Source organism: Passer domesticus, chromosome 4 (genome assembly GCF_036417665.1).
Source record: "Passer domesticus isolate bPasDom1 chromosome 4, bPasDom1.hap1, whole genome shotgun sequence".
NCBI lineage: Eukaryota > Metazoa > Chordata > Aves > Passeriformes > Passeridae > Passer > Passer domesticus.
This window is the reverse complement of record NC_087477.1, coordinates 13,288,814-13,315,244: the sequence shown is the minus strand read 5'-3', so window position 1 is coordinate 13,315,244 and position 26,431 is coordinate 13,288,814. Positions and strand designations below refer to the sequence as shown.

At 43.6% G+C, this 26,431-nt stretch overlaps 2 protein-coding genes and 1 long non-coding RNA gene across 68 annotated transcripts in view; 1 reads left to right on the top strand and 2 right to left on the bottom strand.

The window, feature by feature from the left end:
- The window catches only part of ANK2 (ankyrin 2), a 277,110-nt gene extending 273,287 nt beyond the window's left edge, over positions 1-3,823 (top strand). For all 50 annotated transcript variants that reach the window (XM_064416065.1, XM_064416074.1, XM_064416072.1 and 47 more), the window contains one exon: positions 1,603-3,823. In XM_064416065.1, the coding sequence (XP_064272135.1) occupies positions 1,603-1,617 (15 nt within the window). In that variant the 3' untranslated portion in view covers positions 1,618-3,823. The remainder of the gene's footprint in view (positions 1-1,602) is intronic.
- Positions 3,391-11,415, bottom strand: LOC135298497 (uncharacterized). The gene is made up of 2 exons (XR_010360514.1): positions 10,762-11,415; positions 3,391-4,030 (listed from the first exon to the last, which is right to left on the bottom strand). It is a non-coding gene; the product is annotated as an uncharacterized LOC135298497 (long non-coding RNA).
- Positions 11,416-21,893: 10,478 nt separating this feature from the next.
- Positions 21,894-26,431, bottom strand: part of CAMK2D (calcium/calmodulin dependent protein kinase II delta) — a 121,492-nt gene continuing 116,954 nt past the window's right edge. For 16 of the 17 annotated variants that reach the window (XM_064416039.1, XM_064416038.1, XM_064416048.1 and 13 more), the window contains 2 exons: positions 24,450-24,498; positions 21,894-23,914 (listed from right to left, as the gene is read on the bottom strand). In XM_064416039.1, the coding sequence (XP_064272109.1) occupies positions 24,492-24,498 (7 nt within the window). In that variant the 3' untranslated portion in view covers positions 21,894-23,914; positions 24,450-24,491. The remainder of the gene's footprint in view (positions 23,915-24,449; positions 24,499-26,431) is intronic. The other variant, XM_064416040.1, reaches the window with a different exon arrangement.

Here is a 26,431-nt window from a genome sequence, read left to right as displayed (position 1 = left end):
TTCACAGGTTTAGCACTATTTACGGCTTTAGCAGTATTGCCCAGCTTTTCGCTCTCTTTTTAGCAGTCTTTGGGGGTTCCACGGTATTTGCACTCACTTAGCTGCTTGAGCCCTATGCACGGTTTTTCACGCTCACTTAGCAGTATTAGCAGGTTTAGTGTTTTTAGCGGTACTCGCCCTGACGTTTCGCGATCACTTAGCGTTTCGCGATCACTTAGCGGCATGCGCGGGTTCCGCGGTATTCGCGACTTTCGGTGTTTTAGCACTATTCGCGCTCACTCAGCGGTGTTTGTGCTTACTTCGTGGTGTTTGCAGTGTTCACAGGATGCACCCTCACTTAGTGGTATTCACACCCACTTAGCGCTACTGGCAGTATTCTCTCCTTACATTTATCGTCCACTCTCCATCCATCCACCCTACATCCACCCTCCCTTCCTCATTCATTCATCCTCCACTCTCCATCCATCCTTTCAATCATCATCCAAACCTCCATTCCTCCATCCTATCATCATCCAGCTCTCCATACAACCGTTCCTCATACGTTCATCATCAACTCTCCCTCGATCCAGCCTCCATCATCCAATCATCAACCACTCTCCAATAATCATCCAACTGTCCACCCACCCACCCATCCATGCACCGTGACGCCTTTCTCTCTGGTTCTAGAAATAAGAGGCAGACACAGGGTGGTAAACAGGGGTCTCTTTATGTAAGTATCCTTAGGTGCACTTCCCCTCAGCTAGAAAATGCTGAGGATGCACACCTGGAAAAACACCTGTACAGTCTTTATTGATTTGCTTAATTAGAAAATTTAATTTAATTTTAATTCATCCATCTGTGCATTCATTGCTCATCCATTCCCCATGCACTCACTCTCCCATCATCATTCTTCAGTCTCCTTTCATTTATCACCCTTTTTCCAATTGTCATCCACGCTCCATATATCCATCCTTTATTCTCCATGCATCCATCCTCCACTCTGCATCCATCATCCATTCTCCAAGCACTTTTATGCCTTTCTGTGTGGTTCTAGAAAAAGAGGCAGATACAGGGTAGTAAAAGGGGTACCTTTATATAGGGATCCTCAGCTGGAAAACACTGAGGATGCACACCCTGTGTGATACATGTAAAATTTTTCTTGATTTTGCAAATTATCATACCTGACGAGAGTCCCCAGCTAAAAGCACACCCAGTGAAGTCATGCCCCATCTCTAGTACCTTCTAAATCCACCCCTCCTTGGATAAGGACTCAGCTCTGTTGATAAAAATATGTCTCAAAGATCTGATTTCAACCTTGGTTTCTAAGGAATACCAAGATAGCATAGGGGTCCTGGATTTGTTTTGTCTTGCTGCCTAAGAAAATACCAAAGCTAGGTTATAATAATAGGCTACAAACAAATGTGTAAAGAGTACAGAGAATACATAAAATAAAAAGGGTAAAAATCCATAGGAGTTGGCTATTGCATCATACTTACACCTTGCTGTGCCTTCTCTCCAGCATGTGTAATTCTGCCTTGGAAAAGCCTGAAAACCACAATTCTCTCAGACATCCAGAACTGTGGCCTTTCTAAGTTGGGTCTCTCTTTTTTCTTTTTGTTCCAGGACAATACTAAGTAAAGCCAGCACACAGAAGAGGACTGTGATGAAGGACCGCTATGGAAAACATGTTCACATAGAAGAGCTGGAAGACACCCCAGAAGCGCTCCCCAGGGATGACCTCCAGCACGACCTCCAGCAGCTTCTTAGGCACTTCTGCCAAGAGAACTGGACACAGGAGGCCAAGTGAGAAGCTGCCGCCCCTGCACAGCGACACATGACCCCTCCCACACGCAGCCGTCACCGTCCCTGGGTAGCAGAGTCGTCACTGCCGCTCCTACCTGTGCAGCTGCAGTGAATTCATTTCTCCCCATCCCGAGTTGCATTTTGTGCTGTTATGATTTTTCACCCTGTAAGCTAATTTGTGACCAAAGATGGCATCCTTCAGGCAGGATGATTTATCCGCCATGCTGGCACCCTGTCAGTATCGCCACTTGTCCCTGTCCCTTTGCTCTGGCGCTCGCTTACTGACACAGCCCTTGCCAAGCAGACTTCATCAACAGGCCTCTTCCACTGACTGTGTACATGCACCGTACAAAGGAGTTGACGTGTAACTGTAAATAGCAGAGTATTTGAACTCACGAGACCGCAGAGTACTCACTGCCTGTTGGCATCGTGGCTTACGAGGTGCAGTGACCCTGCGGAACGGCGACAGATGACGGAACGGCACCGCCCGGCCCACAGCCGCTGACTGAGCCAGGAGGAAGCGCTGCAGAGCTACCGAGTACTGCGAGTTACTGTTTAGAGCTCCGGTCTAGGCAAAGGCTGTGCGAGTCAGGCAAAAGGCAGCTGTTCGTATGAATCACAGCTGACTGTGGCCACAAATTGTGCACACACCTTCACACAGCCACTGCAATGTTTCTAAAAGAAAAAGAAAGAATAACTTCCCCACTAGGTACCCAAGTTGCTAGCAGCTCTACCTGCGGCATGTTCGCATACGGTATTCAAGCCTATAGATCCGGACCTGTGGCGGGGTGTATTAAACAATCCTAACTCCGGTAGTTTCCTGTTTCCATCACTGCTTAGCCGACCTCACCGACTGACTGGGAGTGCTTCCTGCTGGCCACTGCACTGTAGATAACTACGGGACAAAGACTTCCCCACTATACAAGGAGAATAATTAATTCACCGTGTTTTATCGAGATTGCCTCTTAGCTGATACACGCATGTGGCATTTGAAGGTCAAAACCAAACCCTCCTAGAACCATGTCAGCTTCTTGGCCCTCTTAGCACTGAGCGAGCAGTTTTTATCTTCTGATCAAATGTTTTTTAAAGAACAAGTGCTCACAATCCTTGGCAGCCAGTTTCTGTTCATATTTTGTTATGTAACTATATTATATATATATATATTTCTAAATCGACCCTCTGAAAACCACATTAGCATGTCTGCACTTTTATTTTCCACAAGGGGAACATAGGGATCTGATGTTTTGGTTGTTCTATACCTTAATATTTAATGGAGGAAGCTCTGTAGGGTTTTAGCATAACACACATACACACAAACACACCAACTTAATGCTTTTAAACAGCTATCTCGTTTTTTTAATAGTAGACTCAGCACCAGAGTAAAACCAACCCTCTCTTCTAGGAGCAATCCTTTGTCCAAGCTTATCGGGCCTTCTACAATTATAGGGTTCTTTGGTTTTGTTTTTTTTTAACAACTCACTCAGTGCTCAGAACAAGGGCACTTCCTCATTAAGGTAATAATGCCAAAAGCATGGAAACACCTCTGGAGTTCTGGCTTCCTGTGGGCAGAACCATGAGGTGCCGTGCTGACACTTTTTGGGCAGGCAGGAAAAGAAACTTAAAGAAAAAAGTGTTTTGGCAGCCAAATCGAATGAGACCCCTGATGAAACATCTCACAGCGCATCGTGGCTTCCTGACTGTCCGAGACAGCACAGGAGGGTCTTCAAGGATGGGGCTCTCAAGAAATGCATTTCTGTTGTGTTATTTGCGGTGCAGATGATGTTCTGTGTAACAGCATAATGGTTATTCACCTCTTATTTTGATTTTTTGCTGTGTTATCAGAGAACTTGAATACTGTGAGAAGAAGTGAATTTTAAGTTGACGAATCAGCATCTTGTTCCCATGGTGATAACACTAATTGAATATATCTATGAGGGCATGTATTAGTTAAAAATTAAAAAGATACAACACTAACAATACATAGCTGCAATGTGTACAATGGCTGATTTAACTAAATAAAAATGTACAAGTGTTAAATGTAGCAACGGTGGCTCACTCGCTTTTACTGCTGGCCCGGCGGGATGAGGGACGGTGCCCACTCAGGGACCTCAGTGGTGCCACCAGAGTCACAGTTCCTCTGTGCCCAGCTTGCTTGCTTGTCACAGCCACAGCCACACCTCAAGGACACGACCTAAGCCAAAAGTTGCTCTTTCCTATCTTCCTCCTCCTTTTGCAATGACAGGTGACTCTGTGTAAACAAGTCCAAGAATCAAACAAATCCAACTCAAACCCACAGACAACAAGCCAACAACCCCACCTTAAAAGAAACTGCACGCCCCTCCAGCACAGCACTCTCCTCCTGGCCCGAGGACAAGAGGGGAAAACCAGATGGGGGTAGCTAGTGGGGAATTACAGAGATGCACGTGCCCAGGTGAGCATCACTGCCTGTGCTGGGGAAAGGGAGACACAACAGAGGTAGGCTAGCAATGGTTTTTCTATGTTTTCAAATCACAACCTGCTCAGTTTCACCCAACAATGTCAGTACTCCCAAACAGAAACACTATTTTGCTGAAAGACACTAGACACTTCTCCTTAATGCCTTAAGTGAATATCTTTCCTAGAGTCACATTCTTTTTTTTTTTTAACAAACAATTCATTAAATCCAGGGACTGACTTTGTTTTTAATATGCCCTCACAAGTAGCAGCAATAATTCAAGTACTTAGTTACTTTTTCTTTCCACCTTGAGAAGCAAAAAGCTTTCTTTTTTTTTATTTCTGTCTACAAATTATATGAACCAGAATCAACTAAGATTTTCTCTAGTCTAAATGTAACACAGCTCAACAACTGGTTTTATTATCAGAGCCTGTTACATCCTGCCTCTCTTCCCAGCAAACCCTGGAAGATGCCAGTGGGGCTCTGTGACCAGCAGAGAGCCCCACTATTTAATAATCATGTTACTAAATTCCATCACCCCTGATGACCTTAGTGGTAGGTACCACCAAAGGGTGGTAGCTGTCTCCTTCCATAGATGACTTTATGTTTTTACTTAACATTCCATAAAACTGCACTACAAGTGCTGGAACATCCTGTGGGGGCTTCCTAGAACACATGGATTCATGATGCAGAATTCAGTGAGCTGGAAAACACAGAATGAATTCTCTGCTGACAGATCATGCCACAGATAATCAGTGGATTTTGTAGCTATAAAGCCATATATTCCACAGACTACAGCCTGTAACTTCAGGCCTTTGATAGTGGGCAACTTCCAAATCCAGGACATTTCCATAAGGAAATAAACCCAAATGGCTTCACCCGTACCTTAAAACATTCACCATATCCTAGGTCTGACTCTGCAATTGCTGCAAGTGCTTGGCACGAGAAGCAGCATTTGAGAACCGCCTGAAGCTACAACAGTTGTCAGGTCTCAAAATATCTGGTAAAGAGGTCACTGGCTGCGAGTCTTGTCAGTGCAGTGACAACGCCAGCAAGAGCAGCTGTATCCTCAGCCTTTGCTGCGTTTTCCAGTCCCCTACACACAGAGCTGGCTTGTCTTGCCAGGCCTAGCCCTGTCCTCAGCTGTGGCAGCAGCCATAGGCACAGTCCTGCTCCGCTTCCCACCTCTGCCATCAGGAGAGGATGATACATCTAGGAGCCTACCGAGCATGGGGGGAGTTACTTGGGCCTCTGCAGCTAAAGGGAGTTAGGTGAGCTATGAGAAAACACATTCTGATGTACTGGAAGGGTGTGAGAAGTAACAGTGGTGCAGAGCTGCCACTGAACCCACAACTCATTGCTTCAGCTGCTACAGTCACAGCCCCAACAAGGACATGCAGCCACACAACCACCCCAGACAGGAAACTCGCTCACGCTGCACCACAGGCCTGAGCCCATTGATCCCATCGAACCAACAGGATATTTCCGGAGCACTGAACATCTAGTGAGGGCACCCGTTTACTTTCAAAAATAACTGACTCCCTTTTCTCTCCAGCTTTCTGGATCTGCTCCACCAAATCAACATCATTTCTGGTGAAATTAAGTTGTGGTGGTTTTGTTGTTTTGTTTTGATTTTTTTTTTAAATAAATCCAACACCTCCCCTGTCTATTGACTAAATCAATACCCAAGTGATCATCATGTGAGGTCCACTGTTGCTGAGCTTAAGCCTAAAGCTGAGCTCAGCTGTCACCTTGCTCCCTTATAATTAAATTAAAAATAAATTTACAAGAGCAAATAAACACAAATAAATATTTCAACCAAATTAATTAACTAGTGTTTCCTCTGCTTCTATTGTTCCAGCATCTGGCTGACCATGAGGATTATCTTCTCCCCTTTGTCATATAATTTCAAACAAGTGTTGTTATGTCCATAGGACTCCAAGGGAGCTGTCAGAATAACAGGATTAAAGTAAAAAAAAAGTGCATGTGAAGGCCTGCAGAAGTGCTACAAACCTGTCTGAAACTCCTGTGGTGCCCACAACACCCTCTCACTTCATGAAACCCAGAAGGAAATATCAGAATTACATCATGAGTAAAATGGTGGGGTCTCCTAACACATTCCTTTCCCAGAGCTTGTGGAGATCCCTTGCCTTGAGTGGGATCTCCCCTCGAGGTTATTTCTCAAGGCTGAGGAATAGGATAGGATAGGCCCACAGCAGCTGGAATGGACAAGCAATATTCATCTCTATTTACTAGCTTTAAAATCATTGCTTAACTATCCCTTCAGAAGCAGTGCACTATACTAGCAGTTCTAGCTACCCTCACTGCACACAGAATCATTTTGATTAAGGTATTTTAATCTGTTTTTTATCATAATAAACAATTTTCTGTTTTATATATATAAATGTGGCTCACCATCCTTAATCCTGCAGGGTAAAGCTTCAACTACCTGCTTAAGCCCTTGGACACAAAGCCTGGGCGCGCCTGCACTCCGACCCTTCTCTGAGGAGAGCTTTAGAAAGCCTGGGGGCCCTTCTGCAGCTCTGGACCCTTCTCCACTAACCTCGCTCTGCAGCTCACACTGCACGCACCCCAAATGATGATGTGAATGACAACATTTGCTCCAACATTAACCTATGTTCTGGAGAGGACATAAGGAAAGCTACCTTGGAGACAGCCTGCTCTTTTTCAAGGTACCCAGAAACATCTGCTGTATCTGCAGAAGCCCTGTGGCTTCAGTTGGGGAGCTGCTGGTAGAATCTTTCCAGCTGTTCATCCCCGGTAATGACACAAGCTGCACCCAGTCCTCCCTTCTCCATGTGATGTTGCCTTAGCTCCAAGCTGCACAATATCAGGCTGAAGGGCAAGAGATCTAAAGAAATATCAATCCCACACCCCTAAAGGACCATCCCTTGAAATTATGCAAAGAACTGAGTCAGTCCCTGCCTTTTTATCATGCACCGACAGTCTAAGCTGTACAATGAAAAGCCACTGGTACTAATCAGAAGGACCGAGCTGATAACAATGAGTATTAATCTGAGTCAGAACTAGCAGTAAGGACAGAATCCCCAATCCCTCCTCACCCAGTCACCCTGAACATGCAGAGAATAACACAAGGAGCATCTGAAAGTACCTGTTTCTATTGCTATCTCCAGTGCTACAAGAAAAACACTAAAATACAGCTTACAAGAGCTGGTTGAACATTTGTGAGGTCAGACAGAAATAACCTCTCAGCTTTCTCTGAGCAGAACTCAGAGACTTGCACAAGACTTCTACTGAACACCACTAGAGTGCAGCAAACCATCAGTATTTCATAGAAAACAACAATAATATACCACAAGATTTTCTTTTTTGCAAATACTCCTCTATTGGCAAAAAACTACCCATCCCTTATTCCAAATTTTAGAATTTAAAGAACATATGTATTTATTTATACTCAGAGGGTTCCCATGTTCCCACCCTTCACCTGATTCTAAGGGCTGCAGCCCCAGAACAAGAGGACTTTGTGCTCTGATCTGTCTAGAACCACTGGCTGCAAACCCTCTGGGGTTTGGGTTTTGTGTAATAGTTTTCAGCTGTTTTTTGGGTTTTTTCCCCCTAGTATTTTCTTCCTAGTCTGTAAAGCTCCCAGAAACTTTTCCCTTCTAAAACCCATTTATAGTCACACAAATATGTTCTCTGGTCAACAAAGAACATTTAAAAGAATGAAAAAGGGGAAAAGGTGAACAGTTTCTGCCCTCCTATTTTTCCTTTAGCTGACCAAACCCAGAGAAGGTTGTAAAGGAAAGGCACAGGCTGCACCACCTGGGGGCTCAGGCCAACCTGCCCCTTCAGAAAATTTTATACCAAACAAAAACTGCTGCACTTAAACTGTTTCACCCTGGGAAACAGGACTTAGAGATGCTGTACTGAAAATCTTTACTGATTGTAAAGTTAAAATACATTCCAAAGACTTTTTCTGAGGCTTTCTCCAACAGTAACAGCGCTTATATAGAGTTACATACTGAGAAATACACAGAGAGACCACTCGTGGTTCAAGTTTGGGAGACCAGGTTCTGATTCCCCAGGTTTGATACCTCTCCCTTCACAATACAAATCAACAGGCTAATTGTCAGTAGAGACTAAAAACACAGTTATTCATTGTATTTTCCACAAAGCTATCTTTCATGGAAACAGATAAATTCATTAAAAACCCCAGCAAAATCAAGCATTACATAACTACATCCTTTGCTGGTACAAACTCAGCTCATATTCAAATGCCCCTTTTTCCTCACACACTTCCACAGCACACGATAATCTCCAGTACAAGGACATCACAACTATTCTAATAACATTTTTAGTTTCTTTGCGTTTGTTAGAACAAGATTAGAACAGTTAACTAATCAATTCAATTAAAAAAAACCCAGTACTATATTTTTTCATTTGGTATTTCAAGACTCTTATCAAACAAAACATTTGAAATTAAATCAGAAAAGGGAAGGGATACAATCCCCAACATCACTTTCCCCTCCCCTATTCCCCCCCAACATGTGAAAACTTCACAATTACAGCTTAACATTCACTTTTAACAAATAGCTTATCTTCATTCTTTTGCAGTCTATGAATCATTTAACAATATCAGATTCTTCTCAGTTACAAGGCTGAAATTAGGCAAACATAATTCAAACCACAATATATTTTTACTTATCAGATGGAGAGAGAAACACAACTCCCACAGCACTTCAGTGGTGGAAACTGCAACATGGTTCATCTGCTTCTTGCACGAGGATTTTAACAGGCCACATTGCAGCACTTCAAGTTGATTGGCAAAACAATTATTTGTTCAAACAATGAAACCCACATAAGCACATCTCAGTCACATACACATCTGAGAAAATGAGTTAAAAACTTCAGCCAGAGCTAAATTGTGGCTCAGTCTCCCCACAGTGGTGCCAGAATAGCAGTGACTGACATACCATTGCTGGTAGGGAGATGTTTTAGGTGAACCTCACATAAAACAGCACACTTTTATAATCAGTCCAATACAATTAAGTATTTTAGCATTTATAAATCCATGAAAAACTTGTGAGAAAACAAAAGTTAATGTAGAAAGCTATTTTCCATTAAGAGTAAGCCACTACTATTAGTCTGATAACAAAGAAAGATTTTCACACTCTTGTTTCCTTCTAGTGTGTCCAAGATGAACAAGAATACATGGAAATAATCAACAGCAACCAGAACGTTTACATAATTTCTTTAAGCTCTACAAACACTTAGACTAATCAGCGCCTTTTAAAAACTACAAAATTCCCCCTCCAACAGCTCTGTTACTTTTATCAAGGTGTGGACAGTTCTGAACATACAAAAAAAATCATCAACATTAATGTCCTGACACACATCCAGTAAAATTCCCAGCGAGACAAAAATCCATTACCCTCATAAACTATATTTTCATAAAGAAGGATCGTGAGCAACAGAAAAAGACACTTAACTCCAAGTCTGTGAAAATAAACTAGCATATTTAACTAAGCTGCTCTCACACTGCGACTTGTAGATACTTCAAAGTTCCCAAAATATGAAACACATCATTTAAACAAAGGCCCATGTGCTCCAATTGAATATCAAGAGCAGCTGTGTGCCAGCACAGGTGGAAGCTCAGCTGGCAAACTGATATTCCGTTTTCCATGCCTAAAACACACTTTTAACATTAAAGCCTCTTCCTCACAGCACAAGAAGCAAGAAAAAAACCAAGCCACGTTCAATGGCAGATCACCTCCAGGTTCTTTTCTTTGCTGTGTAAGACACAAGGCCCCTCTACCTGCAGCATGTTCGCATACGGTATTCAAGCCTACGGACCTGTGGCGGGGTGTATTAAACAATCCTAACTCCGGTAGTTTCCTGCTTCCATCACTGCTTAGCCGACCTCACCGACTGACTGGGAGTGCTTCCTGCTGGCCACTGCACTGTAGATAACTACGGGACAAAGACTTCCCCACTATACAAGGAGAATAATTAATTCACCGTGTTTTATCGAGATTGCCTCCTAGCCGATACACGCATGTGGCACGAGGGCCCAAGCCCCCCTCACACATGAAGGCCTCCAAACCCCTCACGTGCGAAAGCCCCCTCAGCCCCCTCACGGGCAAGGACCCTCCCAAACGCCTCATGGGTGAGGGCCGCCCCCAGAACCCCTCACACACGAGGGCCCCCTCAGCCCCCTCATGCGCGAGGGCTCCCCAAATCCCCTTCACACACAAGAGCCCCCCAAACCCCTCACACACAAGGGCTCCCTCACACACAAGGGCCCCCCCAAACCCCTCACACACAAGGAGTACCCCAAACTCCTCATGCATGAGAGCCCCCTCAGCCCCCTCACATACAAGGGCCCTCAAGCCCTGCTTTCCTACCGGGAGCTTAGACCAGCAGAACATGAACTTTTGAAAAAGCTTTCATGGAGCTTTCAGCTTCTGGCAACATTTCCCCCCCATCCCAGTCCTGCAAATATGGTCTTTGCCACGCCATATCCCCACACAATGTACAACGAAGCCACTGAGGCCGAGTCTCACCTTTTGTAGACTGCTCACAGGAAAATCTGCTCGTTCCCACCAAGGCTCAAGCACTCCAAATTCCACAGCAAATTCCTGAAAGCTTCCCCTCACAGGAGTACAAAGAAAATCCCCCAGAATGGGTGACCATCTTCCTCCAGCCACCATCAGAGAAATCAGGGAGCTGCTCTCTCCTGATGGGAAAGGAGAAACACCTGGCACCTTACCCAGCATTCCCACACCCAGCTGAAGCCAGTCCTCTAAACGAGGGTCAGGGCTAACCCACCTTTAGAGAACCAGCCCAAACCCTTCTGTGATAACTCAGCTCCAGGTGTAGTTTACTCTTTGGAAAGGTAAAGGAGAATAGTAAAAAATAATGACAAAACCCCATCAGATGCATATACATGTGAAGTCACTGCAGCTAAGCAGCTACAAGAAAGCTGGAGAAGGGCTTTTGGCAGGGGCATGGAGTGACAGAACAAGGGGGAACGGCTTCAAATGGGCAGAGAGCAGATTTAGATTGGATATTGGGAAGAAATTGCTCCCTGTGAAGGTGGGGAGGTCCTGGCATGGGTTGCCCAAAGAAGCTGTGGCTACCCCATCCCTGGAAGTATCCAAGGCCAGGTTAGACAAAGCTTGGAGCCAATCTGAGATAGTGGGAGGTGTCCCTATACATGGCAGAGGGGTTAGGCTAGATGAACTTTAAGGTCCTTTCCAACTCAAAATTAATGTATCTTGTACAGTTCTTTATGAGTAATTTCTAAATGGTGCCATAGGATACAGTCACTCTCTGTGTTTTGCTTCCAAGGTCTTTGGGTCATTCACTCTGACATTCAGCAACTTAATTCCTCTGTTGCTCCCTGTGTACAGCTGCAACCACTGTGCCACAGATACCTGCCAGAAAAACCAGTCAGACACCCTTTCCTAAGCACTCTATAATTACAGCCTTGTTACTGCTGTTGCTTTCACTATTATTATGATTATTTCCTCAAGGTAACAGTATCAGAAGTACCAAGTGTGACTAGGGATGTACTGCAACTAGGATCATCCAGGAAAAAGTCATCAGGAGGGTACTGAGGCAAAGACAGTGAGGTAGAAGGATGACAAAACAGATGGCCAAGCAATGGAAGAAGGGATAATATAGGCATATGAATGGGGCCTGGGCTTGATCACAGCAGGTGGAGTAGGACAATGGAACAAAACCTGTGTTCCTGATCAAGGAGTCAAACCAGCCACTGTGTCCAGGAGGCCCAGAGGGGAGGGAGGAAGGCAGGCAGGATGCATTCCATCCCAAAATGGCAATGCCCAGACAGATGGTTCACACGTTATTCTGTGCTAGAGCCCATTCCCAGCCAGATGCTACGTGCCTACTGCTTCCCACCACTCTCACCCTTCCTCCAGCACATCTAAAGGCTCTGGATTTGGGCTTGTCATTCCAAGCTGTGTTGTCAGGCCTGGCAAGAAGCCTAAAAGGCAGTTTAGTTGGTTGAGGCTTGCCACAGACGAGGCTTCCATTGTGTGCAGAGCAGAGTGCTCTGTTGTGGCCATGTGTAGTGAGCTGTGGTGTATTCCCACCACCAGCAGTGGCACACTGTCCAAATCTCAGTACCACAGGAAACTGATGAGAAGACAAAACTTGGGTTCTTGACCATCTCCTCAAACCATTGCCAATTATCGAGGTGGTTTGGAGTGGCCCCTGAGCTGCAGGGCTCTGCTTTATAGCGCTTTTATTGATAGCTGTTGGCAGGCAGGCGTGATTTTCCTTGCTCCCATCTCACCAAAAGCCAGACAGCCCAGAAATATGAGTCTAAACGAATGAGCCATTAGTGCCAGCTGGCTATTTCCAATTGAGTTATATCTTTTCTGTATTATATTACATTGTTGCCTAGAGGTCTTTGCTTCTGCACTAAATTTCCCTAGCTTGCTTATTTTATTGTCTGAGTATCACGACTGAATAGTGTACAGCAGGTTTTGTGCATTTACTTCCAACATGCTGAAAATGAAATTGCCATTTCTCTGAGGGCTTTGCAACAGAAACTCTGAATTACACTTTTTAGAGGGTGGCATTTATGGCCTTGCCTGACAATTGAAAGATAGCAGAAAAGCTGTTGCAGATTCCGGACATTAAGTCACTGAAATATTGAACGGTCCTGGTTGGTTTCTGGCTGGTCTCCTGGACAGAGAGTATTTCAGTGCTGGAGAGAAAGCCCTGGGCAGGGACAAAACTTGCAAATAAATATGTTACAGAAACAGCAAAACGCCTCATCCTGTAGGATGTGGAAATACTTCTGTGGGAGAAGACGGGTAAAATGGCGTATGGGAATTCAGATCTGCTTTGACAGCGACAGGACCTCTATATCCCTGACAGCTTCTAAGCTCTAGCCTATGTCTACAATCATCTTCAGCATCATTTTGCTATCAGACTTGAATTATATTCAACACAAATTTTTTCTCATTACAAATCACTGAGTACAGCTCCAAATTTATACCAAGGACTACCTCAGAATCCAAGTCCCTTAATGTACTAAGCCTGTGCCAAGTCTTCACACCACTCATGCTCAGTGCTTCTTTAACCTCCTCATTCCACTGATTACAGCAAGCATTTTATCCACTTGTTATGATTTTGCATGCTGCCTGAGCTGTTACACCCATCCTTAGGAGAATTTTTCCCCTGTAAGTTGCTATCTGCCTGTACACGACTATTCCATGCACACCCTGAAGCACTGCCCAAGTCACAAAAAATCCTGACCCTTAAATTGGGAATAGAGATGAAAAACAACCATGAAAATAACCAGGTGGTATTTTTAGGATATGTGAGTGAGAAAAATGGTCAGACTTTCACACCAAGAATGTACTTTCACTATAAATGTTTCTAGTATCATTATATGTGTCTGAAAATGGCCTTCTTCTGCCAAATGGAAGCTGGGTTTATTTTATTTACAACGCCTATAAACTGTGTTATTCTGAAGCTTTCCTCTGCTTGTCTGGATGTAAATCCTTCACATGGTTAAGTGCAATTCAAAGAAGATATGTGCGCCAGAAGAGTATGACTAAGCCTATGCTGTGTTTGTAACATCTCTATACTCTCACATGCCACTAAATTCACATTTTTTGACTGCAAAGGAGAAAGAAGGGGAAAATTACAGTTTAAAGAGGAAATGGAAGGCATGTACAAAATATTTCTTTCCCTCACATTCCCATTTTCTCTCTCTGTAACTGCTGTTTCATTCCCTGAAACCAAACTGTCATGAGAAGCTGCAGCTCATGTGTAAAAAATATTCCAGAAACTTCTCAAATGTTATCCTGAGTTATGAATCAAAAGCATCTCATTCCTCACTCATCTGACCTACGCTGACTCCTGAGGGGAGACAGGCTGGCTGGCAGCAGTGAAGCAAAAGCAATGTTTCTCATAAATACAAATATGCATTTTTCTAGGTCGCGCTCAGATTCTCCATCATTATCATCGTTGCCTCTGCTGACAATAACAAGTGGGTGCTCCAATAAATCGTCACAGAAATGACAAATGACTCCTCTGGGGTTTTTTCTGTGTGATGGTGGGACACCTGATCACATCAGACTCTTGCCACAGTGTAACATAAAGTCTACATTATTTTACAAAAATGAGCAGTTCTGGTCAAAGCCATCTGTGCATAGCCCAAATGACCTCACTGTAGATGTACAAGCTGTGCTGTGGTCATCTCAAACTGTCAGTCATCTCAAAGGGACTTAGACCCTAATAAATATCTGCATTGTAAATCCAAACCTGGTTTAGCTTATTTCCCATTTGCATCTTTAAATTTGCTTTGAGGAGCAACAGGAATAAAGCAGGCCTTGACTTTCTTCCACAGCTCCCACAGGAGCACTTGCTCCCTGAAATGTGATGGAAAGCCTAAACTGGAGAGATTTATTTCATGTCATGTGTAGGTAAATTCTGCCTCCTGGAAGAAGAATGTAAGTGGAGGGAACTGACTCTGAAAAGTAAGAATAGACCTGAACTCTGATATCCAGCCCACTGTTCTGAAAGGTAATGAAGCCCCAGCACTGCCCACTGCGAGCAGATGCTAATGGAGGGTGAAGGACAGAAGTTTTTACAATCCTGAACTCCCATTTCCCATCACAGTTAATTACAAGCTGAGGACACCACTTACCTGATTGGTTACCTCTTTTGCATCAGCACACTGAGTGTTTTCAGCCCTCAGAACAAGCAGGATCTCTTTGTAACCAGGGCCAAAGGACAGAATCTCACAGCAATGACCTGGGAACAGGTTGTCCAGAGAAGCTGTGGCTGCCCCATCCCTGGAAGTGTTCAAGGCCAGGCTGGATGGGGCCCTGAGCAACCTGGTCTAGTAGGTGTCCCTATCCATGGTATGGGGTTGGAACTTTTAGGTCCCTTCCAACCTGAACCTTTCTGGGATTCTATTACTATAAGAACAAAACAGGTTTTTTGTGCTCATGGACCTGGAGTAGCTCCCAGTAATTTTGATATCATCTCCTAGTGCAGGTAGTGGAACTATCTTGGGCTGGCCATTAAACTTCTCTTACCCATTTGTCAGCCCTTAGGTTCAGAAAAGTCAGAAATAAATAACAGGACCTTTTGTTGTGTCCCAGACTGTGTGTGTGTGCTCTGCAGCATCACATTTGAACCCAGTCACTGTAAAACCGAAACCTTGTGTTTACATCTTTTCCATCATTCATCACCTTCTCAAATCTCCCTTTGTCTGACTGCCAGCTAAGAAAGATTTACCTAGCATCTAAACATCAGATCAGGTTCTTTGTCCTTTTCTAGGTCAGTATCAGTGGCAAAAATAAAAAAGAAACCCCAATAACTCTGGGGTTGGGTTTTTTCCTGGGAAGGATTTTTGGTGGTTTTTCCTCTTTGCCTTTTTTCTGGATGTACAACGACAATACAGTGCTAATATTTTACAGCTGTCTTACCTTTGAACTGCTGACAGATGCAGGAAGCTAGGTTTAGCTAATATAATTAACTAATGTGACATTCAGAACTCCCAGGATATTCCTGCTCTGTGAGGACAGCAGTGTGTGGCTGCTGCCCTCAATTTGAATATTGCCCTCAGAACAGTGTGATGTGCCTTTTATCAGATTTGAGAAGTGCTGCTGAGTTCCAGCTGCCAGGATGGATGTGAACCTGGCTTTTCAGAGGGAGCTCACCTGGGGCTAATGCCAGGCAGTGAGCAAGCACAAGATTTTCTGAGCTCTCCTTAAAATTCTGGCCATAAATCCTTCACAGGCAGCCTGCAATCACTGTCATTGAGGGAAGGAAACTCACCTTTGGACCTAGAAACCCCTGCCATCCAATAACTTTGTGGCCTTGGGCAAATTACACACTACCAGGATCTTAGGCTGAAAGCAGGGAGGCCATGCAGTGACACCGCGAGGAGTAATTAGCTAATGCTTTTAAAAGGCTCCCAGCCAAACACCAGGGCACGGCAACACTGCTCCCAGGAACACTGCCTGTTGTTCCAGCTGCTGGCTGCTTCCTGGGAACAGGTCTCACATAAAAGGGAGACACAAAAGAGAAATGGGGAAAAAAAAAAAAGGAAGATGGGGGAGTAGCATTTCAGACATACAAGTAAATGATTAATTCCCAGGAATGGCACACGTTGTTGCCAACGAGATAAATGCCATGTGGTAAGAACCTCAGGGTTTCACATGGGAGGAAGAGGAGAAGGTTGGGAAGAGAAGGAAGATAGGGCAGGAGCAGCACGAAAGGCAAGAGGCAAACATCTGAACAGAGGGGCATGGAGCAGCAGAGAGGCATTTCGGCAGAGCAGTGAAAGGATCTTACAGAGGAGAAGCCTCCACCTGCTGTGTCTTCTTGCCACCAAAATGTTTGGATCTTTGTGCCAGCTACTCCTCCTCAGAGATGAGTAGCGTGAGCTGCTGAGACCTCTTAATGAAAACTGTACTCTTCTTCCCCTGGCTCTTCCACTCTCCCAAGTATCCCCCTTACATCCTTTTGGCAGGCAGTGTAAGACTGGTGGGATGTAAAGTAGCTCTGCCTTGTCATGTGTGAAAAGCTGGTCTGAACTGGGAAGCTGTTTATAGAGAGGTGTGAATGTGGTGAGACGCAAATACTGAAATCCCCATTCAACTACAGAGGAGAGAATAAACACTCAGTGCACCTCAGAGTCCCAGGTTAGAAACCCACTGCAAAGGAGGGACCAGCAAAGTACTGGGGCCTTTTAAGCCTCATTTTTTTCTATCTGTTCACATATTGAAATCCTCAAACACATCCATTTGTTTAAGAAAAGAGACTTGTAACATTTCTTGCTCTCAGCTTTGTGTTAATTAGTCCTTGACATTTTTAAGCCTTTGGGGCACCTTTGCCTGACATACAAGGAGTGAGAGGGATCCTTCCTGCTGTTGTCAGGCAGATTTTGACAATTTTTAGAAAACTGCATCCAAACAAAAAATAGATCCTTCCCTGTTTATTTTTCAGTGAAAAAATGAACAAAAACTGTCTCATAGTCACTCAGTGGTTATGGCACTGACCTTGCACAAGGAATGCATGCTAAGATTCCTGGCCTGAATGCAAAAGATCAAAACCTACTCACATCTCACAGATCCCTGTCAGTGGATCTAAGTCCAGGCCCCGAAATCAGCCTACTGCTGCTGTGCTTATCTGGCTCCATCACAGAGAATTTAACTATTTATACACAGTTCTTTGGTCCTAACAGGAGACTGAAATGGTACCTGCAAAACCAGACCCCACATGTACAACAACCTCTCAAATGCTGGAAAGTAGTTAACATTCCCAGGTTCTTCGAAATACTTACATGGAGCATATCTAAGTCTTTAATAGAAGGTAATTTTGTTCATTGTTTAGAGATGATGTGAACATTATCCACAAAGAATAGCAATGAAGGGCTGGAAATGGGAATCGCCACATCAGCCACAAGTGCACAGATCTACACCATATCCTCCAGGCAGCCCAAGGCCACCCAGAGGATCAGAAACAAAGCCTGCAAACAAAAGGCTGGCCATGCTACCAGTCCCTCCTACTGTGAGAGTAAAGGTGCTCTACTGTATCCAAAATCCTGTTTAGAATAACTTTTCAGTAAGCTCAGATTTACCTTTGATTAAGTGTGTCTTTGAAAGGTCATGGAGAAGAGGAGGAATGGAGGAAAGCCAGTGTCACCCCAGTCTTCCAAAAGGGCAGGACAGGCCAAGTAGCACATGCAGGCTGTGCTACTATTCAGCCAGACCTGGACAGGCTGGAGAGGAACTCAGGGAAGCTCAACAAGAGCAAGTGTGGGGTCCTGCAGCTCAGGAAGAATAACCCCATGGAGCTGTCCAGAGAGTCTATGGAGTCTCCTCTGGAGATGTTCAACTCTGCCTGGACATCATCCTGTGAAACCTGCTTTTAGCAGGGGGTTGGACTAGAGGATCCCCAGAAGTCCCTTCCAACCCCAAACATTCTGTTACTTGGTGATTTATGGACCGCTGTCTGTGGGGGTTTCATATGGAGGCTGCTACAAGAGAAGAATGCAAAGCTGTCATTTACCTATAACATATATTATCTGTCACTAATCTCCTTTCCAACCAATTTCCAAATTAATAAACTATCTTTTTAATTTACTAAATTATATTATTTAAAAGTACTTACTTTCGATCAAAAAATACCCATATGACAGTGCAAATGTCCCTAAGGTTAAATTCCATAATCCTTCCTGTGTTGGTGGAGGATTGATTTAAACCACTGGAAAAAAAAATCGCACCTTTACAACTTCTGATTGTCTCTGTCTTGGTTGGGTGGTCCAGTGGCTTGGTGATTTAGAATTTTGAAAACAAAGTGAGATATAAACAAGACATTTCAAACATACTTCCTCATTGTGTTTGTAATTTTTTTTCTTTATAAAGACTTGCTTGGAATTGAGGTATTCATTTGAGAAACTTCATTCATTCATGAAAGTTTCCATAACTCTGTTTGCTACAATGAACAAGGTCGGCAAATTTTGGCATGGCCCCACTTTTGTGTTTTACTCTCTAAAAAATTTTGTTCAGAAAAACCCAAAAAACTCACCACTTTTTTAGGTAGATGTTCAGGCGCCCATTTTGTCTGAGGAACTTACCCAAGTACCTTAAACTGAACTCTTGCTTCTGACTTTGGTACTTACCTCTCCTTGGTGCACAGGACACAACTACAGCCCTGTAGGAGGTTTAATTCAGTTCATGTCTTGCTCTAACATGACAGAGGTCATGTGCTTGGGAGCACTCTCTTCTACATCCCTGCTAAGGGTTTGACTGTGTTTAGGCACCAATGTTCAGCAATACCTTTATCAAATGAGCTCCCAAAGGCAGGCTCTTACCTCTACTCTCAGGCTGGCTGTTGCCAGCAGGGTCCCTTGGTGCTGTTATTCAAGGTCCTGTGAGTATCACCGCCCTGGGCAGCTGTCCTCTCGGAGAGCCAGCCCTGGATGCCTCAGCAGGATGGGAAAAGGAGTGGTGAGAGAGCTGAGCAGCCTCTTCTCCCCCAGGGCCGTTCTGTTTGCCATGAGCTCTCTCCCAACGCAGTGGCTGGTTATTAATGAATTAATACTCCCCTCTTCCCTGCACCAGCTTGCTGCCTCCTGGGAATTAGCTGACAGTGAGCAGGGGACTTGGTGACAGACACTGCCGCCAGTCCTGCCCTAACATGAAACAGCACCTTTCCATTATAGGCTGACTGCAGAGGATAGCAGAAGAAAGAGCATGGTCCTTGGCTGTAGTAAAGTGTGTCAGATTCTTGATAAATGTTGTGCTGCAATTTAACACAACTTTTCAGAGGGTGGCTACCCACACTCAGCCCCTGCTATTTTAAGGAAGCAGCCCTGTCTCAACCACTGGTCACATTTAGCCATTTAACTTTGTTAACTACTCAGAGGCCACTGGCATGAAAAAGGTTATATGGGCCTAATTACCAATTAGTTCCTAAGACGGTCCAGCCCCACAGCTGGGTTTTGGAAACAGCTTTGAAGAAAGAATGTGACATTTCTGTAACAGAGAAATAGCACTCTCTTTGCCTTGGAAATCCTGTTTTCTATCAGCTTGTCTTTTTTTTTTTTGCACTGATTTTCTTCGCCCCCACCCTCCGATTAAATGTCCTCCTGTTCCCCACACTTACTGTCTGCAGTGCCTTTGGCCTGGTCTGGGTCTGGACAAGCACATGCTGGAACAGGCAGCCCTGGCACTGCTGTTCTGCAGCATGTGAGCACACAGAATTCCTGCCTCTTTCCACATGCCAGCTGCCTTGGAAGCAGATCCTGCAACCTGCCCTGCTCAGTCACAGGGATCTCTGCTAGAGAGGGAAGGGAAGGGAGAGGAGGCTTCTGGTCTACTCCGCGTAGCCTTCCCTTCCTGTGAGGCCTGGATAGGCTGCAGAGTTACTAAATCTCCCCTTTGAGAGGATCCAAACCTCCCTATACTCCTGTACGGAGTATAGGATGGCTCTCCCTGCAAGAACAATGGCTTTAGCAGCCAGACCTCGCAACCCTGAACTACAGCCCACCCACTTCTTTTAGCAATAATCTGTAAGGAATAAAGAAGCTGAAACTCCTTAAGCAATTTGGATCAATTCCTCAATGACTACAGTTAATTTTTTTTACTAATGGTGTTTTCTTATGAAGGGTTATGTATAAAGTATGACTGTACAAATTTAAGAAGAAGGAAAAGCCCTGAGAAGCACGAAGCAACAGGAGATGATAAATTGAAGAAACAGCAAAGTTAATCCTAGACACAATGAACTCCGGATTTAATAAACATCCCTAGAAGATGTTACTTTTCTTGAATGTGTCCTGGGAGGCCATTTTTAGAAAACATAATCAATCTGATTACTTCAGGTGTATATATAGTGTATATGTAAGATCCAGGAAATGATAATTTTCAGGCCCTGAAATATCGTGTTCCTTACTTACATTAAAAAATGCATAAATGAAAGCACTGGGCTCCCTTCTGCTCAGAACAAACAGCCTCTTCTCATATACTCCTAAACAGAAAACAGTATTACAAAGCCACCAGGAGGCAGCAGATTAAAATATTTTAGTGCTGTAAAAGAACAACCATTAAGAAACCCCAAACCAGCCCCCAAACCCTGCTGCTCTCCCAAATATTCTGCCTGATATGGAGGAAATGTGTTCTCCCAGCCCCCTGCTGAACATTTTGCTTTATCCACTGATCTCTCTTCTCTGCATACCTGAAATCAGTAGCAATTCCACTGCTGTCAAACAGCTTTATGGAGGAGCATGGTTAAAATGGAAATCAAACTGATTTCTGTTATAGCATTCACTGGAAAAAAAAATGAGCAAAAAAAGTAGGTAAAAGTGATATGACAAAATATGACACCTCCCAACAGACTAAAGTGTTTTTGCTCTTTCTGGGGTTTAGTGAAAAATTCCAATCCCCCGAGTGCTCTCCTGACTACCTTTTTTTGCTTACAAAATGCCACCCAAGAAGAAGCACTGGAATGGTGGCCAACCCAGGACAGGCTCTGGCTACCTGCCACGCCAACGCCGCTGCTCCAGCTGCGCTGCCTTGGCCCCGCTCCAGCCCTGCATTCCCTGCCCCAGGAAAGCTGCAAGTTGTTTCCTCTCCTTCGTCCTTCCTTTTTTCTGCTGGTATAAAAGTTGCAGCTCAGCATGGTTTAAGGCAGCCTGAAATCACTACAGACATATATCTAAGCTTTCAAACTGGTAGGTTATTTCAAATCCTAATTATTTTAGAGGTAAATGTATTTTATATTGCTATATGTATGTTTTTATATTCCTACATATATTTATGGCATTATACAGCATACAATAACTGCTCTTATAGAGCCTCATGTTACAGACTGAGTGTACATATATGAAATACAGCAAGACAGCAACAGAAATGTTGGAACTACCTAAAACATTTCAAAATATGGCCCTACGAGCACAAGGTATGTACACAGTCCACCTCCAAAGGAGAGCACAAGCAGTGTGCCATCTGCCCCAGGAAAGGCGCTCAGGAACCAACCAAAGGAAAAACCACAACAGCAAATACTTGTATTTTCAAACGGAAAACTCAGCTCCTAAGAAAGTGCATCTGTGCCTCTGGTGTCTTAATTCAAACAGACACTACATATTTTCCACTGCAAAGATCACAATCAGTTGGGAAATTAAAACACAAGCACAATGTCAGCAGAAATCACAAATTTATTAATCCTTAAATATATCAATCATTTACCATTATGGCAAGAAATATGTACACTGTGTCCCATGGTAAACTGCAGTGTTCCAAAATGACAGACGTGTATAATTCAGTCGTGGTGGAGAGAACAAATCACAAGTTCCTCACGTCTTGGTGTGGAAGACAAACTTGGTCTACAGTAATACATCAACACCACATGCTATGTCAGAAGTATAAAAAACACCCTACACCTAATTTGTTAATTTTAAATACAGTTATGCCACTTATAGCCGCTTCACAAAAAAAAAAAAAAAAAGAAAAAAAAAAGAAAAAAAAGAAAAAAAAAGGAAAAGAAATTAATGAGAAAAAAATGAGGCCATTACTTTTTTCACAGATCCCATTGGCAGGTTAATATGGCTCAACACATTTATTGTAGATGCTCACTTTAAATATATATTGTTTAAAATCATGTAGTAATTATCAGAGAAGCTTAAGTCCACCTACCATACATCCACTAGTAACAACATCAACATGTTTAAGAACTGCTTCTGATTAGTAATTAACACAGAAAGGTGAAATGATACAAATTAGGAAGCTTTCCCATTTTAAAAAGTTCTGGCTGCCGAGTTGTAAATTTTGGAGGGCTGAAAAGGACACTGACTCAGACACCATGCACTGTACAGCGCTGTGGGGAGCAGGAGCCTGCTGCTGACAGAACCATGGGAGATCAGGGGCAGCCCAGCCTGGGCTTCCCTGCAACAGTGCGAGGGAAGAAACTGAAATTCCTGCGTGGGTGTATTTTTACAGCAAGGCGAGGGAAGGAGAACTAGTCCCTGGTGCAAAGTTTGTGTTCCGTGCTGCCAGCACAGCGTTCCTCCCTCAGCCTGGAGCTGGGACAAACCCATCAGCACTGCCGGCCTCGCCATCGAACGCTGCCAGGGGAGCTTGAGAAACCACGAGTGGATTGAGGGCAAGGTGGGGAGACACAAACCTGTGGTAAAGTGTTGGGGTCCCACGGAAAACCGGTGTCTCCGTAATTCATTTCCAGAGCAGCAACAGCAGCAGTGTAATGTAAGTAAACTCTTCATACTTAGCTTTAAGGCCTAATATTCTTAAGTATATTATCCACGCAACTGGGCTATACATTAACCCACATATATTTTTTAAAGCCTCCTTAAAAAATTTACAGTACATCCTAAAAGCGATAAAAATCTTTCTCTTTCCTTCCATTTTAATCCTCAAAAACTGTCTCTCAATTATCACTTAGTTCCCTACAATTTTTAATTTTGCTTAATCATCCAACAGAATCATTCAGTTAAGCAAAACAAGAAAGCGAAAAGGACTCAAAAGGAAAATGGAAGCTGCTGACTCACCAGAACACTGACAGTTAATTCTGGAGTGGCCAGGCCAGCAAATGAGGAGATTTTTCCAGTTTACATCGACTAATAAACTAAGAAGGCTGCAGCTGGTCCAAAGCCAAGATATTAACACTTCCCCATTTATCAGTGATTTTGTCCATCTAGGATAAAAATCTGTTTTACAGTAATGGAGCTGCCAGCAGAAATCCTAACCATTCCTACCAGAACCAAAGCAAAATCCTGGGACTCAGGAGAAAAGGAGGAGTCAAAAAACAGTTCTTAAAAAAAGAAGGTAAAATATACTTTTTCTTTTTTTTTCTTTTTTTTTTTTTAATAAACGCGTTAGATTTTAAAGTTGTCTGTCAAAACTTGGCATAAATGGAGCAAGTGACAAATGTATTGTGTGTCTACTGCTGTCCATCCAATATCTCCTTTTTGTCTTTTACACTTTGTTATTCTCTATTTGCATGGAACATCACCTTCATTGAAATGTTAACAGTGTACAGATGGAATATACAGCAACGTGGTGCATCACAAATGTGTTACATGAAGAACCTTCACAACTTCATGCACTCAGAAACATGCATGAAGAGAACGGGATGGCCAAGATGGTAATCAACCAGGTGCGTTGGGTACAGAAAATGCAAGAGCGGCACCGCTGATATTTTTAGCTAGGAGGAAGGAGAAAAAAAACAAACAGATTTCCATTACTGAGGTAACATCACCACCAGATAACAACACATGCTCAAGTGTTAGCCAATGATATTGAAAAAAAACCATCTTGTTGAGATCACTAAATGTGAGATACTGGGGAAAAAACAAGGGGAAAACCTCCACTCAGGAAAAGCATCCTTTTATTTTTCAAACCACTTGAGAGACATTTTCCATCTTTACAGGATGCCAGAGAGGCTGTGAAAATAAAAAAGAAAACTGAGGCAGGAAGCCAACATGTCTTAAGGGATTCCTTAAGGGAGGGAGAGTAGAATTCAGCCGTGAATCTCTGGGTAACTTAACTTCCTCAGCATGGACATCACAGGCACTGCCATGGACTGAGGCCCTTGTGCAAAGACTGGACCAAGTGCCAAGGAAGAATCAGGCGTCATTCACATGCAAGACATGCCAGAGCCGAATGCAGAGAGAGAAGGAAGGGAAAGGAGCTGCAAGCAAGTATGTAGCTAACTGAGGCTGTAGCATCATTTGTATTACCGTAGCATCTAGAGGCTGGAGCCATGGTGGGATCCCTCTGCGCTAGGCACTGCACAAACACAGAACAAACTCTTTACTCTGCATTCCTGTTCTCTGGCACTGCACTTATCAAAGTATAAGAAGGTGTGAGCAGTGACCAGGGAGGGAACATAAGCCTCATTGAGGCTAAAGCTAGGTTAGAGAGTCACTTTTAGGCCCAGCAGCCCTTTGACTGCCCATATTGGGCAGTACAGTCTCTGAGGACAAGCAGACAGCTCTGCAAAAACACATCAGCACAAGTCCCTAAGAACATGGATACAGAGAACAATTTCCTACCGTCACTCCTATCACTAAGAGAGAAACCCTGGATGAGACAGAAACCCAAGTTTATCCCATCTCACTCACAGCAAAACCACCACAAATTTTTTATTTTTTATTAATAAAAATTTATTTATAAACTAAACACATATTTGTGCTCATATCCTTTTTTCAAGTAAGTTCTCTGCCACAAGGAACATTTCCCTATATCTACCAAAGAGCTCAGTTCTGTCCTTAGACTTATGCACACTCCTTCCTGAAAACAAGGAAGCTACTGTGCTTGCAGCAACTGCTTTCACACCACCTAGGATACCGTGTCTAGTAGATCACAGCTATAATTGTTTTTGCACCTTTATTAGATTTGAAATTCATCTTCAGATATGATGTGTAAAATACTTTTTTATTATGGAAATGCCATTATTTACTACTGTGCATTAGTAATAATTAAATAAGTAGCTGTAGACTATATGCATTTCAAATAAAGGAACTGGAACAATAAGTTAATTAAGTTCCTTAGTTTTCCAAAATGGAGTTATTGCTGCTCTGACTGGGAAGAGCAAAGGTGAAATATGAGACAGTGCAAAAATGCTCAGGACGGGTTACAGAAGAAGATGGGTCTAGCTTGGTGCTCCATGGGAATCTCCCAGTCAGACTTCAGAAGATGGGGAATAAAGAAACAATGACCATGTAACTCCAAAGAGGAGTTACCAGCCTAGAGGAGACTCCCCAGTGCTGAGCACAAGCAGCGGGACTGATCTCACGTAGCATACTGACACTTAGGTGGAAGGCACTATAGAAAGAAAAGAAAACAGGAGCATTGTGCAGGGAGAACCAAATAACCTTGAGGGCTGGGAAATCCAAACATATTACAGGGAATAATAGGAAGTGCTAAGCTCTGTAAAAGTTTCTGTGTACCCACTGGCTGGAAATGAGAGTTGAGGATAAATAGGTGGCTGTCTCAGATGCACTGCAGATGAGAAAAGTGCAAAAATTGTGCAAGAACTGAGCAGGGAGAAGACATTGGAGAATTAAATAAAGCCCTGACCACAAATGGACAGAGAATTTCAGAAGAAGCCAAGCTAATGGAAAGGCAAACCTCAAACAAAACAAGACAGTAAGGAGATAAGGTAATAGGAAAATGGAAATCCTATCAGACAAAGCCATTTGAGGTAGCCCTGGCTGTTTACCCTACGGAAGTAGAAGGTGGGAACGATCTCATCAATGCCTTCCTACAAACCAGTTCATGTCTGCACACAGACACCAACTCCAGTGCAGGAGAACAACGATGACATGGAAGAATCAAGGATACACTGAAGATGACCAAATTTCACACTGGAAAGCAAGGCTGCTAACCATCAGACTGAGGATATTTTGGAACAGTACTAGAAGCAAGTCCAAAAACCTCCCCTGAAATCAAGATGAGAGCTAGGTATGGGATTTATGTGATATTATTGCCAGTGCTACACACATAGGGCTACGTTGCTAACTCAGGGAATCTCCCCTTAAGCCTCAGTCTGGCTCTAAGGCTCCTCTGTGACACCCCTTGGTATGACAGCTCCTTCCCTTGAGCTTGGACACCCCTTGCAATCCTGAAATCTCCCCTGTCTGACCCCATTGGCTCAAAAGATTCACCAATACATTAACCACCCTGCAACTCCAAAAAAATTACTCCATGGTGATTTTTG